Source organism: Zonotrichia leucophrys, chromosome 10, assembly GCF_028769735.1.
Source record: "Zonotrichia leucophrys gambelii isolate GWCS_2022_RI chromosome 10, RI_Zleu_2.0, whole genome shotgun sequence".
Lineage (NCBI taxonomy): Eukaryota > Metazoa > Chordata > Aves > Passeriformes > Passerellidae > Zonotrichia > Zonotrichia leucophrys.
This window is the reverse complement of record NC_088180.1, coordinates 18348088-18366324: the sequence shown is the minus strand read 5'-3', so window position 1 is coordinate 18366324 and position 18237 is coordinate 18348088. Positions and strand designations below refer to the sequence as shown.

The following is an 18237-nucleotide window of genomic DNA, read 5'->3' as shown; positions in this document are numbered from 1 at the left end:
GTTTTTAGCCTTGATAATTTCTTCTTGGTGTAGGCAAACACACACTTGGTAACAGGGACAAAAAAATAAAGGAAATGAACAGTCAGGAGGAAGCAGAAGGGCAGATAAAGGATCCAGTCCAGAGCTGGAAATGAGTGGAAATGGTGTGTGAGGTGGTGGGGATGTCCGTGTGTGCTGCTGGCAGAACAGGTAAAGTCTCACCTGGCAGGAGGAGTGCAAGAGCCAGCAGAAAATTCCCTCCCAGGGATGCCCTGGGGGCTGCAATTCCTGGGAGTGGAACTAAAGGGACAAACAGAGCTCAAATTGTCCCTTCCACCCAAGGGCCATCCATCCTGCAACTCTGTGATGCCACACAGGCACCTCCATGGCAGCAGCAGCTCTGCCATTCCATGTGCATCTCTCTAGTGAGCACTGGGTAAATTCTCTGCCTCGCTGGGAAATTTATACAGAAAAAAAATATTTACTGATGCCTCTGACAGTCAGAAAACCCAGACAGTCAAGAGTGAATTCATAAACAAACCAACTACAGAGGCTCTAAATGTCCAGCAAAAAAAAGGAGAGAAAAAACTCAGCACCATTTGATTCAAAGAATATGCATTAAATTCTCATTCCTAAGGTTTCCTTTCTAGTTTGCACTTGCAGAAGGCACAGGTAATTGTAAGGACATTTTTCAGCCTGAAACTTCGCTCATCTGTTTGAAGAACACTCTCACTAGGACCTGAGTCACGCGCCCAGGTTTGGAGTAGCGGCTGCAATCTAGCACTTTGATTAAGGAAGTCTAATTTAAAATTACAAATGTATTTTTCAAACCATTCTTTCAGCTCTGCAAATGCCGAGATTCTTTGTGAAGTGTAATACAGTTACTTTTATGTAGTAATACAGTTCTCAGTGTGTCTCAGATAACATCAGGCTCTTACATATTCTGACTAGGCAATGAATTTCAGTTAATAATGATGTTTGGGACATTAGCACCTTTCATCTGGAAATACTGAAGAAATACAAAAACAATACAGAAAGCTCAGAGCAGGATTTCTGATGGGCTGACCAAGGCACGAAATGTGGGCCGTGATTCATGTCTCACAGTGGGTCAGGCTCTTCTCTTTCCACCCCGGGCTCTCAGATCGTTCCCTGTACAATGGGCTCGGAGCCAGATCTAACATTGTATTTTTATGGCACTGCAAAGCACAAACCACCTCCTACTGCTTCTTACATTTCACAAAGGTGGGAATATGACTGCGATCCTGCTCGACTCAGGAGTTCATCCATATTTAGAAAGGCATTTAGCACGTCCCAGGCCAAGTTTACATATGCATATGCATGGCTTGAAGCAAAGCAAACGCTGTAAGACCAAGGCAGCTCGCATGAGGGAACATCCAGTGCTGTGGCACGGCTGCAAGGCTGAGCAGGGCGAGTCTGGCGCTTCTTGGGTTGGGCTGGACTGGATGATGCACAACCTGCTCAGGTGTTTCTGTGCTGTGAATTTCAGTTCAAAGGTGATGATGGGCAAATATAACCAGGGTGAGCCTGCATCTGTCAGGTCAATTAACAGCAAACCTCAGCTCCTGCACTTGTGGGAGTCTGAAGAGAATTTCTGGCCTTTTTCTGTCCCATATTTAACCCTGGGCTTGCTTCTTACAGGCCTAGACAGACAAGGGCATAAAGTTGTCCCTCAGCCTTCTTTTCTTCAAGCTAGACAAACCTGAAGTCCACAGCTGCTCTTCATTCCAGCCCTTAAATGGCAAACACTCTAATTACAGCACATTAAGCTGGATCTAGTTGTGAGAAAAAAAAAAAAATTGCAGACAGCATAATAAACTACAGCTTAGAAGACAAAGTGGAACCCAGGCCCCTGGCTGCCCCAGCTGAGCGCGTCCACACTTCCCTGCTGCTCTGCCCCACAGCTTCCTGGGCCACATGCTCTGCAGAAAAAGTCTTTGCTGAAGATATCCAGAAGACACACGGCATCATTTTACTGGAATTACTGCAGAGACCAGAGTTGTCATGAATCCACCGGTGCTGATCACTGAGATAGCAATGCTGTTTCCACACAGGATTTTTTATCTTCAACCATCCCATGATTAGAAGAAAGTTCTGTATATCACAGTGAAAAGCAGGGATCCTTGAGTTCCCTCCAATATTTTTAAAGGCTATCACTATCACAGATAGGGCAGAGGAAATGTACCTGTCTGAGGAAAGTTAGATGGAAATAGATACAGACTGTAGCTGCAGCTGAAATAATGACTGAAGGAGCTGTCTTAGATGAAGAGCACACTTCAGAAATACCCTGTCGCAGAGCATTTTTTTCTGAAGTTAAGCCTAGACAGAATCTCTCCTAGGAATAGGGAAAATTGATTTGCTTACTGAATTGCTCACAGGAAAAGCTGATGTTGAAAGTTAAAGTAATTACAAAGAATGGAAAACAATTGGGTCCAAATCAGAAGGTTTTTTAAAATTGCTGCTCCTGCCTTTGACTTAGGCAGTAATGCAGGGGTCTGTTCCCTTCACAGCGAGGATTTGGAATGCATAAAGACCTGAGCACTCATTGAGCATACATGGTAATGTCTGAAAAACAGATCTATAATTTCTTTCTTCTCCCTCTTGCTTGGTTTACCAAGGTGTCCCTGGGGTGCTCATTGTTAAACATATTCATAGAAGTCCTCCAACTCTAAGAGAAGTGAAAGATACAGAGAAAAATCCTGCTTTTGGTTAAAGCTGAGCAGCACCAGCAGAATTTGCCAGTGGCTCAGCTCCTCCCTCGGTGTAAATTAGCACTTACAACTCCAAATGGAGTTTTGTAGTTTCCACCAGCTTGTTCTGCTTGCAGCATTACAAGTGACAGCTGAGTTTGGCTCGTCCTGCTAGAACAAATAGGAAAAGGAGAGAACAAAATATCCTTTGCCAGCACTTTCCAGATGATCTTTCTTTGTGATAGAAGTGTTTGTATTTTATTAAGTGCCTTTTTCACACAGTCCAGCTACTTTTTCTTGAGCCTACAGAGGGAAGACACAAGCAGATCCTCAATGGGGGCCAATTGATGGTGATTCAGCAGTGAAATGGACAAATTCTTACAGCACAAACCTGTAACTCCTCACCTGTAGCCATCAGCGTTGTCACTGTGAGGTGGGGCTGGTGGAGCAGCTGAGAATGCGCCTGAATTATGCAGTGACCTGACACAGACTGGAATTTTCCCACTGAGGAAGTCCCTGCTTGCTGTAGTGGTGATTATGCAACCCCAGCTCTGGTTTGTTGCTCTTTCCTTTCCTTGTGTTAGAAAATAGCAGGTGTACTCTGCAAATCTGCACTTTCCTTATGAGATCTCCATCTTGTCTTGCTTTAAAATCTATATTATGTGAAATGTCAACCTGTCCACTTTTGTCACTGTGGATGCTATCAATATCAGGTTAATAACAATGACTCCATGGGAACTGGGGTGGGTTAGCTGAAAAACTCCACTGATTGAAAAAGAGCTAAGAGCCATGCCATCCTGTCACCTTGCAGAGTGACAACGCTCCCTGCTCAGCCTTCACTTCTCTTCCATTTCATCTCCCACTGCTGCTCTGACAGCTCCCACAAGGACCCAAAGGCTGGAGAGGGCTTGGCCAGGCAGCTCATCCCCATTCCCCGAGCTGCAGCACATGGGGGTCATCACACTCCCACTTCTGCTGCTCTGGAACATTCTCCTTAGGAATCTCTGCCTGCAGGGACTCACCAGACCCCACATAAGCAAGCAGAAACATCAATGCTATTTTTAAAATGGCTCTAACCTTCTGTTGTCCTCATCATTGATTGGTGATTGGAAAAAAAAGAGCAGAGTAGGATTTGATAGGTGACCTCTGACATGAAGGAATACAGCAGTGCACAGGCAGAAAGGGAAAGAAAGAGGGGAGAAAAGACAAAGGAGAAGGTTTTAGGCACCTATAGTGCATCACATGCACGTATATGACTGAGAAAGTACAAGAAACCATATGTTTCTTATTCCAATTGTCCTCTGCACCCTTCTCTCCGAAGAGGGGATAGTAATGAAGTTTTATTACACATAAAATTAGCTTCTCTAAGTGCTACCATTAACTAGATAATAAAAAGAGTTGCCTGAATCTTGCAAAAGAATTGTTTTTTAAAATGTCAGTTAATTGCTAAATGACTCCAGCTCCTTTCCAACTACTTTATCTTTGCAACAGTGAAGACTTCAGCAAGTGACTGAGAGGTTTTATGTCCCTCTTCTTCATTCCTTGCAAGGGAAGGCAAGAGACAGAGGCAGCCTCTTACACATTGCAGCAGCTTTTGGTGTTGGAGCATCCAGTCTGTCCCTGGCCCTAGGACAGACTGAGCCACCAAATTACAGCTCCTTGGGGTGTTCAGGGCTCTCCCAGGCTCTGGTCCCACCTGGATGTTCCAGCAGGAAGAGTTACCAAAAAACTTACCACAAATATGCTTTCAAATATAACTGCACATCCAAAGGAGGCTTCTTTGGGTTGCTGGGGATGGGTCTGTAAGCCCTGAGTTGGGGTTTAAACTGTTTCAGGTGAGGTGCTCTTCCCTGGAGCCAGGGATGAGCCATCAGTGAACAAAGGAAGTGGAATGAGGCAGAGATGGGGGAAGTTCCACACCAACAGCAGCAAAGCCCTGTTTGGATCCCCCTTCAGGCACGTTCATTACTTGTGGTTGGGGATATTCTGTGTGAGGCTGGGATCCCATTCCTGCAGCCCCTGACTCTGCTTGGCTTTGCCCAGCTCCAGCTCTGTGAATTCCTTTACATATGCTCTCCTTGCTCTGTTAAACCCAGCTCAACAAAGCTTTCCAGAACAGGTTTAACATTAATCTCATACTTTGAAATAGTTTCAATTGAAGCCTATGGGTGTCTGGCTGGTGTAAGTGCTGCTGTTATGAGCAGCTTTGGAAAAGCCCATCAGTTGTGTGCCTAATGCCTGAGCATCCCCATGCAGAGACCTCTGACTTGAGAGCAAAGGATCCCAGGACATTGGAGAAGGCTTTCTGGGAGCAAAGGATCCCAGGACATTGGAGAAGGCTTTCTGAGAGGAAAGGATCCCAGGACATTGGAGAAGGCTTTCTGGGAGCAAAGGATCCCAGGACATTGGAGAAGGCTTTCTGAGAGGAAAGGATCCCAGGACATTGGAGAAAAGCCTTTCTGGGCTTTCTGGCTTTATCAACAGCCCAAAGCACCATCAGTAATAGAGAACTGCATCCCTGTCTCTTCCACATCTCCTTATCTTTCAAGAGTTCTGTTTAGATTATGGTATAAATCAGTATGAGTCAAGTTTGACTTTGTTTTTATCCAAGGATGATAAGCTCTTCTCATCCTATACAGGAAAAAACACTCTTTGCCATCAAATCCTGTCATCTTTATCCAGTTTTTCTTGGATGAAATGTCTGTGGGACTCAAATGTCAAGGTTAGTTCCAGTTTTCTTAAAATCTGACAGGATCTCATATCAAATGGGTGGAATTTTCTCCAGCAAAAAGGCCTCATCTAGGCTGTGGCCAAACTCTGCACTAAGTTTTAATAGGGAGCTCAGAGAATTAATTAGGTATGTAAAAATTGTTGGCAGTAATGAGAACTCATGTCCATCTCCAAAGCTGGAACCTGTGGTTGAAGAGAAGAATTGCTTGGGAAGACATCCAGCACTGGTTGTTTTATGTGAGATCCCAGTGACTTCCATGGGAATTCCTTTATGGAAAGTCAGTGGGATATGGCACCCTGGGCATTGCTCTTTAAGAGGCCTTAAGGACTTCAGTGATTGCTGTGACTTCAGCTGCCCCACAAGACAAGGGACATGGTCTGAGCCCCAGGATGTGGTTCTGGGCTGAAGGTGTGGGAGGAAAGCCAGGTGAGAATTAAGTGGGTTAGGAAGTGCTTGTGAATAAACTCCTCACCCTACACTGTCAAATTGGCTCTTCTAGATAGATCCACAGAAAAAAACCATTTGACTCAAGTTTGCAGAGTTATACCATATTCCTGAGACAATTTTCCACGTCCTGGCACATGAAGATGTAAATTTTCTTTAGGTGTGCTGACGGTCCTTCTGAAGACAGATCAGAAGAATCTTAAATGTCTTAAAGCAAATCAAGCTCTCCAGATATGGTTGTGCTTTTGAATATGCAAAATATCATGACTGGAAGGTCTTTTAGCCAGAAGTCTCTGAGCTGATGTTGTTCAGGCCGTTGACAATTCCATTTTCTCTTCCCACAGTGCAGATGTTCACAGTGCTGTAATGCTATTTATGGGTAAAGGAAGATGCTATTACAATACTCTGGTAATGAAGGGAGAGTTCTGTGGGTTCATTGCTTCTTTGTTAAATACAAAACCCAATAAAGGGATTTGGAAGATGTCTGGGAGGGATAACTAACAGAGAGAGAAAAAATAGGGAAAAGGAGAGACTGATGGAATGGTATAGATCAGAACACACACAGGCAATTCCCTCTGGTTTATATTCTGATCACACAACAGTGTTACTCTGCAGTAACTCCTTGAAGCTAATAGTTTATAAAACAAAATTAGTCTGGAGAGAAAAGCAGGTATTACACAATTGTAAAAGGGGAAGAGGAATTTGACCTCATCGAGAGACATTAGTGAGGAATAACTGGAGGGAAACTCTCAAAAGTCTAACATTGCACTTTGAAAATGGATATAGGATCTGTGTAGCTGTGATGGCAGAACATGCCCAAGTACAAGGGGCTTTGTGCAGCTCCAGGGCCTGGGTTTGTGGATGCCCCACACGTGCTCCAGCAAAGCCAGAACCACCTCAGACAGCACAGAGAAATCTGCTGCAGCATCAACAGTTTACACTCAAACCCAGTCACACATCAGCTTTTAAACTTTATATCACTTCTGAAAGTAAGATTTAGATTCCTGATATAAAGAACTTTAAAAAATTTTCTTCTGCAGAAAGATTCTTCCTGAAGATTCTTTCCTGGGTTATGTGGATGTTGCCTTTGGCTGCTGGGGCCAGTTAAAAGTGGCAGTCACTGCACTGGGTTTGCAGGGCCAGGTTTGGTTGTGGGGGACCACAGGAGTGAGAAGGTTCTGTGAGAAGCTGCCAGAAGCTCCCTGTGTCCCATGGAGCCAAATCTGGCCAGCTCCAAGTCAGACCCAGCACTGGGCAAGGCTGAGCCTCTCAGGGCTTTACTGGAATAACAGAGTTGGGATGGGGAAAACCCCAAACCTGTGCGGTTGCAGTTGGTGGGAGGGGTGAGAACACGTGAGAGGAAGAGCTCTGCAGTCCCTGAGGTTGTATTTTCTGTCCCCTGTCCAGGCAAGGAGGGCAGTGCCAGAGTGGCTTTGGAGGGCACCTGGTGCCACCAGGGACACCCCCCGGGCACTGCCCAGGCAGCCATTTGGACTCTCTGTTTGCCAAGGTGTCATGTTAGTGGAGGCTCTGGAATGATTGGTGATTTCAGGATGTTGTTTTCTAAAGAAATTGGAAATGCTGGGAAATGAACTCCTAAAATGCTGTGTAATGTGTGTAACTCTTTTCAAAAGAGTTTTGGAGTATCAGCTCTTTGAGGAGGTGAGCACTGTGCATATTAAAACGATGCCTTTTCAAAGCTCTGAGCTGTTGCTAAAATGTTACAATAAAAAAGTCATTCCCTCCCAAACACATTACCAGTTAATGCAAACACAGGATTTTTTAAAAAGCCATTCCATTCCTTGGTGCTGAGAGCAAGGAAGCAATGCAGAGGCTGCAGCCTCCTGCCAGTGACCTCCTGTGTGCCTCAGTGTTCCCTGGAGAGGAGCAGCACGCTGGGGCTGGGGCTCTCATTAGGGGACAACAGGCAGGAAGAGCTCCAGAACTTTGAATGGGGTCAAGAATACCTTTTGATCAACTAACAGAGGCATCTTAGGATGAAAGTCATGAATGTTAAAAGCCATTTCAAAACAGCATTGGAGTAGTATAAGCAACACTTCAAGCACCTGAGATCAAATATGCAATTGTTTTGTGGAAATTCTTGATCAAAGGGACAGCAGCTCTCTGCCTGCTGCATCACCAGGCTGTGAGAGGGGGAAGAGAGCACCAAAATTCAGGTGTAACAGACATGGGCAGCTGCACCCTGCAGGATACATCCCTACCTCCAGCACTACAGGAAACAACAGAAGTATTTTCCTACTTGAGTTCCAGATGCAGGGAGAAAAAAGGATGTTACCAAGGGGAAAATGCAATATGCTGACCATCTGGTGAGGCACTTGCAGGCAGGGTGAGATCTCAGCTACAGGAATGGATCCCCCACATCTCTCCCAGCCAGACTGCCAGGCAGCAGAGATGCAGCAGAGATTTGGCTATTAGGAGGTGCTGTGAAATACCGTGGTACTTGAGAGGATTAACATAACCAAGTGCAGGCTTCAGCTGCTTGACTCTTTGTATGCTTTGCACTTATGTAACATAATGTAGCAATAAATAATGTAGTATTGCATTAGACCATATGTTGAACATTAGCAGGAGTGATGTCACACACTAATTACTGTGAACAAATGACCTCTGCTTTCAAATCCATTGTTTCAGAAATGTGCAAATGTAACCCTGTTTAAATGAGAAGGACCAGGCAGGTCCTTAGGCTGGGTGCCAGTCCATGGGATTGGGATCAGCAGGGTCCCTGGGCAGGCACAGGACAGAGCTGGAGACCAGCACAGCTCCAGCTGAGCTCGGGCAGTGGCTGAGGGTGCAGGGCTGGGCTGAAATGCAGCCTCTGGCTCCTTGGGCTGTGGGTGGGGTCCCAAGGGAGGCTGGGCAGGGCTGTCCTGTGCTCCCAGGACCCCGAGAGAACAGCCCAGCACCGAGAGCGGGACTGGAATGGCCCTGCTGGGGATGCTCTCCAGTGAGGAGAGGAGCTTCCCCACTGTCAGGAGCACTTTGGACATCACTCCCAGCTGTGCTAACCTCTGCAGAGTGCCTGGTGTGTCAGGTCATGCACAGAATCCGTGCTGGAAGAGACCCACAGGATCATCCAGTCCAACTGTGTGACATTGGTTCAGTTTGACCAGAATTTGGCTTTTGCTTACCAAATGGAACTTCCTTTCCAAGCTAACTTTTTAACCATCCCATCTTTCAGAACCTTCCTCAGAGGAATGGGTCAAATTTGGAGCACCCTGTCAATGCCAAATTCTCTCCCTTGTGCAATGCAGAGGTTACATTGGTGTTCAGCCTTTAGATTCTGAAAGCAGTGTAACAAACTAATGTTTACAGACTATCATTCCTTATTTCTCTCCTTGGAATCAGGCACAGCATAGATATTTTTGATAAATTATTAAATATATCCACCTGGTAGTCAGGTTGAGCAGTGTTCATCCTAAAGGCTCAAAAAATAGCACATTGCAAGTGCAGTTTTTACTTATTATGCAAGACTTCTTCTGCAAGCAGAAGTGAAGAGTGGGAGAGGTGGAGATACAATCCCATGTGTTGATGGAGTGATTACTTCAGGAATTCATTTATGTTTGCTAAAAAACTTTATGCAGATTTGTCCAGGTCATTTGGAGCTCTGCCTCTCAACTGTGCACATGCTGAGGATTATGAAACCCCACTGAGTTCTCATCTTCTGAATTCCTTTTATCTTGTTTTCACTTTGGACTGCATCATACTGAAATTTAGTGGGAATATGTTACTTCCCTAACTGCAGAGTTACCATAATGCATTTAACATGGCCTGCATATCAATTACATTCCTATAATCATGGATTAAAGAGTCTGGAACAGCTCATATAAAGAAATCAAGAATTTAGTTAGGTTTTATAACTGTGGGCTTAGAGTCAGTGAGAAATAAAAATGCATACAGACTTGGTTTTCCTTCTCTTCCCTTCCTTGGGCAGCTGCCCAAATGTTGCATCTCTGAGTTAGAAAAAGGAGTTGGGTTTGGCTTCTGTACAGATTCCACATTCACTGAGCTGCTTTCTTCATTTAGTGAGCGCTCTCTCTGAGCAACACTGGCCACATTCATCTTTATTAGGCTGTAATGGGAGGCACTGCACGGGAAGCCTTGATCCTGAGCTCTGCATAAAACTGCAGCTTGCAGATGCTCTAATCCTACCAGCTATTAGCTCAATAAATTTATAATTGATATATAGGTGTAAGTCTTCCACATCACCTACCTGAAAGCAAGAGTTATGAAATTTAATAAACTGCCTGTGTCCTTGGAGCTGTGATCTCCCTTCATGGGGGAGAACAAAATGTCCATCAGTGCTCCTGACAATTACTAGAATCGTTGTTAATGTACTATGAGGAGTAATTCGCCATCAGGGCAAGCTCTGAGACACAGTAGGCAAATTTAAAATATTTTATTGTGCTAATATTACGGTTACAAGTGATATTTTAAAGCAATTTGCCATGATAATGTCAATGCAGTGCTAAGTAGTTCCTTTTAATGCTGTTCACAGAGAAGCTGATACCCACACAGATGTAGCAAGGCCCCTGAAAGACTGGCTTAATGCAAGGGAAAAAGCAAAATCAGTGTGCTGCAGCACAGTTGTGAGGAGAAAGGTGCTGGGTGGGGTTCTGGAAGGGGCCTGAGACCAAGCAGTGCTGAGTAACAGATGGAGCCAGGACACGCCAGTGACTCCACCATGGAACTGCTGCAGTGCAATTCGCATCTTTTTCTTTCTAAGGAAAACAAAATGCTATAATCATATGCAAAAATAGTTAACTGTTACCTCCAAGGCACTATTTCACCACATTTCTAGGATATTAAGACAAACTAATCATGTCTCTAATAAAGAAATGCTGGTTTTCCTCAGCACTATGCGAGGGAAGCAGCATCTTCCTGGAGGTGTATATTTGATGAACTGCAGCACTGATTATTTGATTGATTTAACTATCAGAGAGGTTATAATAATAATAAACCAATTCAAGACATCATTAACTAGCAGAGCATTTGAAATAATACAAATGAGACAATGATTCATGGGCATGTTCAGATTTATTTTTGAGGACTGTTGGGTCTTTAGGTATTTAGAGCCAGTTTACACAGAATTATGGACACTTATGAAATGCTGTTTTCTGAGAGAAATTATTGATCATAACTGGTTTGGAACCAAGCAGAAAACAAAAAGAGCATCTAGAACATCAAAATATCTCCAGACGGAGTTAGAAAAATGCTGAAATTTGCAGAGAGCTCAGCACAGGGTAAGAGTGGGAACTACCTTCAGCACCAGATATTGGACAATTAGTTACCTCAAATTTAATTTGGAAGGCTTTGGAAAAGAAATGGTTCTTTGTTATTTTGTGCTCCTTCACCTATAGGTGTCTTTAATTATGCAAATGTGTGCCTTAACACAGTTGTGGAGACAAATACTGGGGATATTTGTGAGTGCTGTGGATGCCTGCGGTAAAGGCTGGCTTTTGAGACACATGCAAAGCTGCTGTGGGATGAAAGAAATGTAATTTCTAAATGCATTCATTTGATTGGTGAAACATCTGAGTTTCCATTGCTGTCTCCTGAAGTCCATATGAGTTTGCCTCCCCACACTGATGGTTTGAGGATCTTTAGCATAAACAAAGACTTTGTAATAATGGCTTCCCATCTCTCCTTCCTTCTGACACCGTGCACGTCCTTTACATCCAATGGGACAAACTGATCTCCTGCAGAGACTTTGGAAGCCACACAAGAGGCTCCTCTTCCCTTCTGAGCCTCACCTGAGACCAGGTGGCCTTAACGTGGCTGTTGGAGGTTTCATTCACATTTTCTACAATTCCTCTTTATTGCTGCAACAAAGGACTTCCTTTAACTAGGCCACCCATTACAGATCAGATACTTTTATCCTTTCTTGCCAGACACAAATTCTTTTCTCCTATCCATAATATTCTTCTCCTGTTTCTGCTTCATAATCAATGTAGGGAGTTTTATTAGTTCCAGGATCTAATTTAACATCAAAAGAATCAGACCACCTCTCTGGTGAGTGAATGACTGGCAGACCTGATTCAGGGAGGACGTAAGGCACGCTTAGTATTTTATAGAACCAGGTTTTCTGTCTGCCAGCATCGCTGCCTTCAATGCAGGGAGAGCTGAGGGAAACCATGGTGGGTACAAAAGCAGCAGTAAAGAGTTTTTTGTGCCAGATCCCCAAAGTGTGCCTGTAAAATATTTCCTAAGGCAGCTCTCCATCACTGCTCGTGTTAAACCTTTTAAGTCCATGTGTAATCTGGTAAATCTTATTCATCCAGATAGATGGATTGGAATGAGAACTCACCCTGCGAGGAAAGACTGGCCTGGAGAAGATAACAGTTCTTATTTGTCATCCTCTGTTATTGTAACCATATTACAGGGGATAATGAAGTGCAAGGGACAGCAATTAGTTGGTGGCAGCACAAGTGATAAGCACAGCACCAGGACTTTCATATACTGTGGTGTGCAACGCAGCCTATTGATTTAACGGCGGGTTTTCTCCCTTTCACTCCAGTCAAAAACAGCACAGAGATTTATGTGAGCAGCACTGCTTTGGAATACAGATCAGGCTGGAGAAATGCTGGTGTGAATCTTTGGATGCTCACAGTTTAACAAACCCCAGCCTGGGTTAATTCATGAAGTGCTTTCCAAAGGGGCTGGATGCCCAGTGGGTCCCCAGTAGGGCTCCTTGGCTCTGCTGCTCACACCTGACTGCAGATTAATCTGCCTTTTAGCTGTGCCTGCGTGGAGCCACACATGCTCAGAGCCACCAGCAATGTGTCTCTCTCCAGGCCTCTCCCAACTGGGTCACCCTTCAGCTATTGCTTAGTGGGAAATTATTCCCTTTGAGATTCCCCAGCCGCTCCATGGGGCTGACTATTGTCATGTTCTGGCACTGAGATTGTTGAACAGATTATGGGCAATCTGTCAGTTCAGGCTGTTCAAGGAGAGATGAAAAATCAGACACGTGTTGCTCTCACACACTGAGCAATTCGAACAAAGACAACAGAAAAAATATTTTTCCCCATTTATTACTCCATTATTATTTCCTATTGTAATATGGCAAGCAAAGCATGAAGTGCACCTTGAATAAAGAGCTCTGATGATGTATGGCCCTTGACATTATCAAAATGTTCCTGTGGATCTCAATGGAGAATAATTTCAGGTGTCTTGAGTCGGTTTTGATATTCAGCTGGGGAGACTGAACCCCATCCCAAAAATCACCTTTGGTTGCACCTAGAAACACACTTCACTTGTCAGGGCTGAGGCCAATCAGCTACAGGGTGATGATGCATTTAGATTGGTTTGTAATTAATGCTTCCTGGAAACTTGAAAATTAAAATCTAGAAGAATTTATTGTTGATCTTGGGGGGGATTTTAAGATCAGTTGAAGGCATAGCCTTTGAATACAACCAGGCCACCAAGATCGTAGGATTTCCTGCATGCACTTCCAGAAGTGTCCAAGGCCAGGCTGGATGGGGCCTGGAGCAACCTGGGCTAGTGGAAGGTGCAATGAGATGCTCCTGAAGGTCCCTTCCACCCAAAGCATTCTCTATTCCTCCCTCTCTAACCTTGAATTATGTAACATAATGAGTTGCAGGCTCTGCCTTGAGCAAGGTATGGCTTTTTTTTTGGCTTTGTCTCAGATAAATAATCATCTGCCAGAGAACATGTTTAATATTGTCACCTAATATTGTAGGTTAAAAAGAGAATTGCGTTGGAAATTTCATTCTGGTAAACAAGCAGTGAGATGACAAATGCCACAAACAACAACTCCAGTCACTGCAATGCTTAATGTTTTCTAGTCTTGGTTTTATATCAGCTTCCAATTACAGCTACAAAGGCAGAACCCCAATGCTGATGTAATTAGAAGACATATAAGCAAATTAAGAATTGAACAAATATTTCAGAGCTTAGAATAAACAATCCTAATAACCTTTTTGGCCATTAAAGAAGCCTATTTTTTATTCTAAATAAAGAACATTCTGGCAATGGCTGAACAAGGAGGGAAAAGTTGTGGGGAATTTGAGTTAGTGGGATGATTTACTGTGGGGCAAGAATTCCAGAGCCCTGGCCCTGGTTAAGATGGTTTCTCGTTGGCCAGGGCAGGCACTGGCTGGATCCTCAGCTCCTGGATTAAACCAAAAAGCAGCCCCATGGATGCTGCACCCCCTGTGCCCTCAGGCAGGTTGTAGGAGTAATGATCCAAAAGGGTTTAGGAGTTTTATTGCAGCAGGGAGGCAGCAGGGGTCAAATCTGCACCAGAAAACCTATAACTAAGTCTGTAATTCTTTTATGGGCAAAGCTGCAGGGATTTCTGCTTGATTAAGGATTGCATGATTGAGGCCAGTGACATTAACAGGCACAGTGTCCCCTCTGCATCTAAAATAGTGATCAAACATGACAGGAAAAGCCATGAAATAGCAAAATCCCAACACTTTCTTGCTGGTAAGAGTGGCTGCATTCTTCCCATCCTTCCCAGCTCCATAAATGGGATTTATTTCTTTTTTTTCCTGCCATTCAAGGCAATTTTTGGAACTTCCCTGTTGTATTTAATGCATACCTCTTGCCTGTCCAGGCTCTGCACTTGCCCAGCTTTGTTTTGAGGCTACATGATCAATAAATGTCACTGCTGAAGTGCTTTGCCAGTTCAGGTATCAGAAATGAAAACAGAAGCTCCAGCTCTCTTTTACAGGCTGTGACAAATTGATTCTTTTTGGTCTGCCTTGCATTTCTCTCACTTCATGTGTCTGAAGAGAGGGGGATTTCTCACAGCCCCTGCTGCTGGACCTGCCTGAATTCCAAGGTCCTTTCAAGATTTGTTATTAAATTTGTCTTGTGCTGATGTAAAAGGGGAAGTGGTGGGATTCTTATAATTTGAAACCATTTGTGTTCTGGCAGTTAAAAATACTAAAACAGAGACTGTCCATGCAGAATGAACCTGCACTTGTAATTACAATTTGTCCCTGAATACTCAGGGCTGTGCAATTAGGTGAGGAATTATATGCTTAAAGGACCACTTGGGCACTTTATGGCCAAATTAAAACATAACTATTCATAAGTACAGGTGCATATATATTTGCTTAAAAAGAAACAACAAACAATTATTGGATCCCCAGAGGAACATTTGTTCCCTTCCCCAGGAAATAACAGGACTGACTTGTGCTGAAGGAAGGATTTTTATCCTTGCTGCACAAAACCTTACCAGGATTGTTTTCCAATTACTGTTTTGAGCAACAGCACAAGTTCAGGAATGGATTAATCTGAAACTTTACTTGTAGCTCCCTAAAATACATCCACAGTTTATTTTACAGCCAGTTTTGCTGAGACACAGAAGTGCAGAGAATTTTGCCACTTGGTTTAGCTTCTTTTCCCCAGAAGTCCATTACAAACACTTGCTGTTCTTAAGAGTTTGTGACACATATGAAATGTAGAACTCACATTTCTTTAGAGTCAGTTCAAGAACTGAGTGTGCATTTTTGTCTGCTGGAATCTGGCCCCGAGATTTCCAATTCCTTTTGCTTAATTTCTGTGTTCTGAAAGTTTTTAAACTGTCAGCAAAGATGTTTTACCAGTCTTCACCTTATGGCAGGAACTGAACCCTGCTTTCATTAGGGGGTGGAAAGGGATGCCAGTTGGATTCTTTTTTCCTCAGATCCCATAGGAGGAGGTATGGGTGAGCAAAAGCTACCACTGCAAAAAAAAAAGAGCAGGTGAAATATGTACCCAGTGAAAAAAAATCAGAAGAGCTTTACTCATCTATGCAGAACACATACAACACCTAATTAAATCAGGTTTCATTGAAATTAAAATAAACAGGCTGAATTAATGAATGCAGCTTGTGAGGAACACTCAGCTCCCATTGTGCAGGCAGACTTTACACGAGGCATTTTTGATAAGACATTCTGGGGGGCAGAAGCTGTCACTGCGTGTTTGCACCCTGGGGAAGGGCAGAGGACAGGACAGAGATCTCTGCGCTGGCACCTGGATGTGTCCCAGTCCTCTGCTCCCTGCTGGGTGACCTTTGGCAAGTCACATCTCATTTCTGACAGCTCTGAAAGCATTTTGTAGTCTCCTCAGGAGTAGCAATATTTAGGAACAAAGCATCATTGTCCCAGTAATGTGTGATTTGCGTGCTGCTTTATTCCACAGGATGGGGCTTAAACAAAATTTATGGGAAATGCTGGCTTGTGCTGGATCTCTGCACAGGAGTGAATCTTACCCAAGATCAATAGAGTCATTCCCCAGCCCTGTGGGTTTTGTGAGTGCCACAGCATAAAGGAATCAGCTCCTTCCCCAACAAAACACTATGCCTCTGCCATAATTGCTAAGCTTGGGAATTGGATAAATACTAAATTCTGGCTTTCCAGTGTTTTCCATTTCTTTGTGACCATTAATGAAATTACAGCCCTGCTAATAACAATGTGACATCCTGGCCGTGGGAAAGGTATGTGGGAAATGTCAGAAATGCAAGTTTGAGTGAAAAAGGTGCAAGTCCTCTCCTGTTGTTATCCTGCTGACTTCATCAAGGTTATACAGTGTTTTCAGGAATGCATGGGAAGGTATTTTCAAGTTATTATTTTGATTTTCCATAAGATTTGGCCACCTCTGATGGGCTGGAGGAGTCCAGCACCTCTTCGGCAGAGACTGGTGGAAACAGCAACTACAACAGTGAGTGGTTTCCAGCAAACCCGATGGCTCCTGTAGGGTGGTGGGATCTGAGGGAGCTGCTGCCAGCCTGGCCCTGGGCATGGCTTCTCTCTTGAATGGCACCCAATGCTCTGGACCCCAAACCTGAGGGATGCTGAGGCAGAAACTGAAGGAAATTCAGTAGTTTCATGCAGTGTTTCAGTTAAAAGGGTCAGGTTTTTTAATTCATGCCAAACCTGTGCTTTAGGCAGCTGGATGGATGCAATTTATGGTTCCATGTCCTTAAATGCTGCACACTGTACCACAGGCCTGCCTGGTGCCCACCCGGGCTGTTTGGCACCTCCAAAACACCCCCTGGGGACACGAGACTCCTTCTGCTTCTCCCTTAATATGGTATTCTGAGCTTAAAGAGATGTTAAAGCTTCTTCTGAGCACTAAAGACCTCATGGAGTTTTACATTAAACTAGCTCTAGGTCAGTATGTCCTGGCCATATTTCAGTATGGGTAAATCACAGGGCACAGGATTGGATGTTCTGGCTCATTTTATGCTTCATCCCCCTCATTCTGTTGTGTATCAGTAACACTCTGAGGACCAAATCTTCTGGCATCAGCTGCCTATGGTAGAACTGTATCTCCTTCTACCCAGAACCACTTTGATCTCATTTCCTTGTGCAAAACATCTACTGAGAGCACTCAGAGCAGGCAGGGAAAAGAGAACCTCAACTGTGTCGGTATTTGCTCCTTTAATATATTTTGGGATGTGTGTGGGTTTATTTACAAAGCATGTGTAGTTAAATGTCATTGAAAAATATAATTAAAAATCAATTAAGGGACCATTTTAAAAACAAGAGGTTGTAAAAATGGAATTTACAATAATAACCAGACTAAGCATTTGGCATTTACATGTCTGCACCAAATAGCAATTCCCTTGTTAGTTGTGCTTGAGTGACAAGGTACTCGCTTATCTCCTGGATATAAATTCCAATATTCTTGTTATTGCTGGGACAAATAAATACCTGCATAAAGACTTCTTGCACTGCCAAGTAACACCACCTGATTAAATTCAGACAATTGTTTTTTTTGTTCTTGTCTGGGCCCAGTGCCAAAATGATCCCATTGTATGAAGGGCCAGATTTTGCACTCAGTTTATGCTCAGTTAATGCAAGGTAAATACTGTGCTAGCAATACAAATCTAAGCACAGAGAGACATTCTGAAATGTTTTCATTTCCTACATAAAAGCTGAACATACAGAACACATAGAAGCAAAAATGGAAGTGTATTTGGCCTATAACACAACATGGTGGTGAAGGGAATTGCTGTGACTAGAACTCTCCAGGGGGGAGGATATGAGGTGTGCTTGGAGCCTGGGAGGTACAGAAGTCCCTGTGACACATTTTCAGATAAAAACTCCCAGATAAATAACTGGCAATGTCTCCATAAATGCTCTGGAATGCCTGTAGGTACTTGTGCAACTCATACTTGCATGCTCTAGATCTGGCTTTAAATGGTAAAAGAGCTCAAGGACTGTGTTGCTGTGGGATCAAATATCCCAGATTTATAACCAAGCCTGAAGTCTTTTTCTTTGTTGATACTCATCCCCTTCTTTCCCCAACTTCATCATGAACAGTTGAGGGTATTCCTGAGATTCTTGTAAAAGAGGTGGGGATTAAATATCTAAAAAACATTTTAAACATCATGAGCCC

At 43.7% G+C, this 18237-nt stretch overlaps 1 protein-coding gene across 8 annotated transcripts in view; it reads left to right on the top strand.

The window, feature by feature from the left end:
• Positions 1-18237, top strand: part of MEGF11 (multiple EGF like domains 11) — a 254262-nt gene that overhangs the window by 119626 nt on the left and 116399 nt on the right. For 6 of the 8 annotated variants that reach the window (XM_064722279.1, XM_064722284.1, XM_064722281.1 and 3 more), the window contains exon 7: positions 16480-16554. The exons of the other annotated variants lie outside the window; for them this stretch is intronic. In XM_064722279.1, coding sequence (XP_064578349.1) covers positions 16480-16554 — 75 coding nt within the window. The remainder of the gene's footprint in view (positions 1-16479; positions 16555-18237) is intronic. 8 annotated transcript variants of the gene reach the window in all.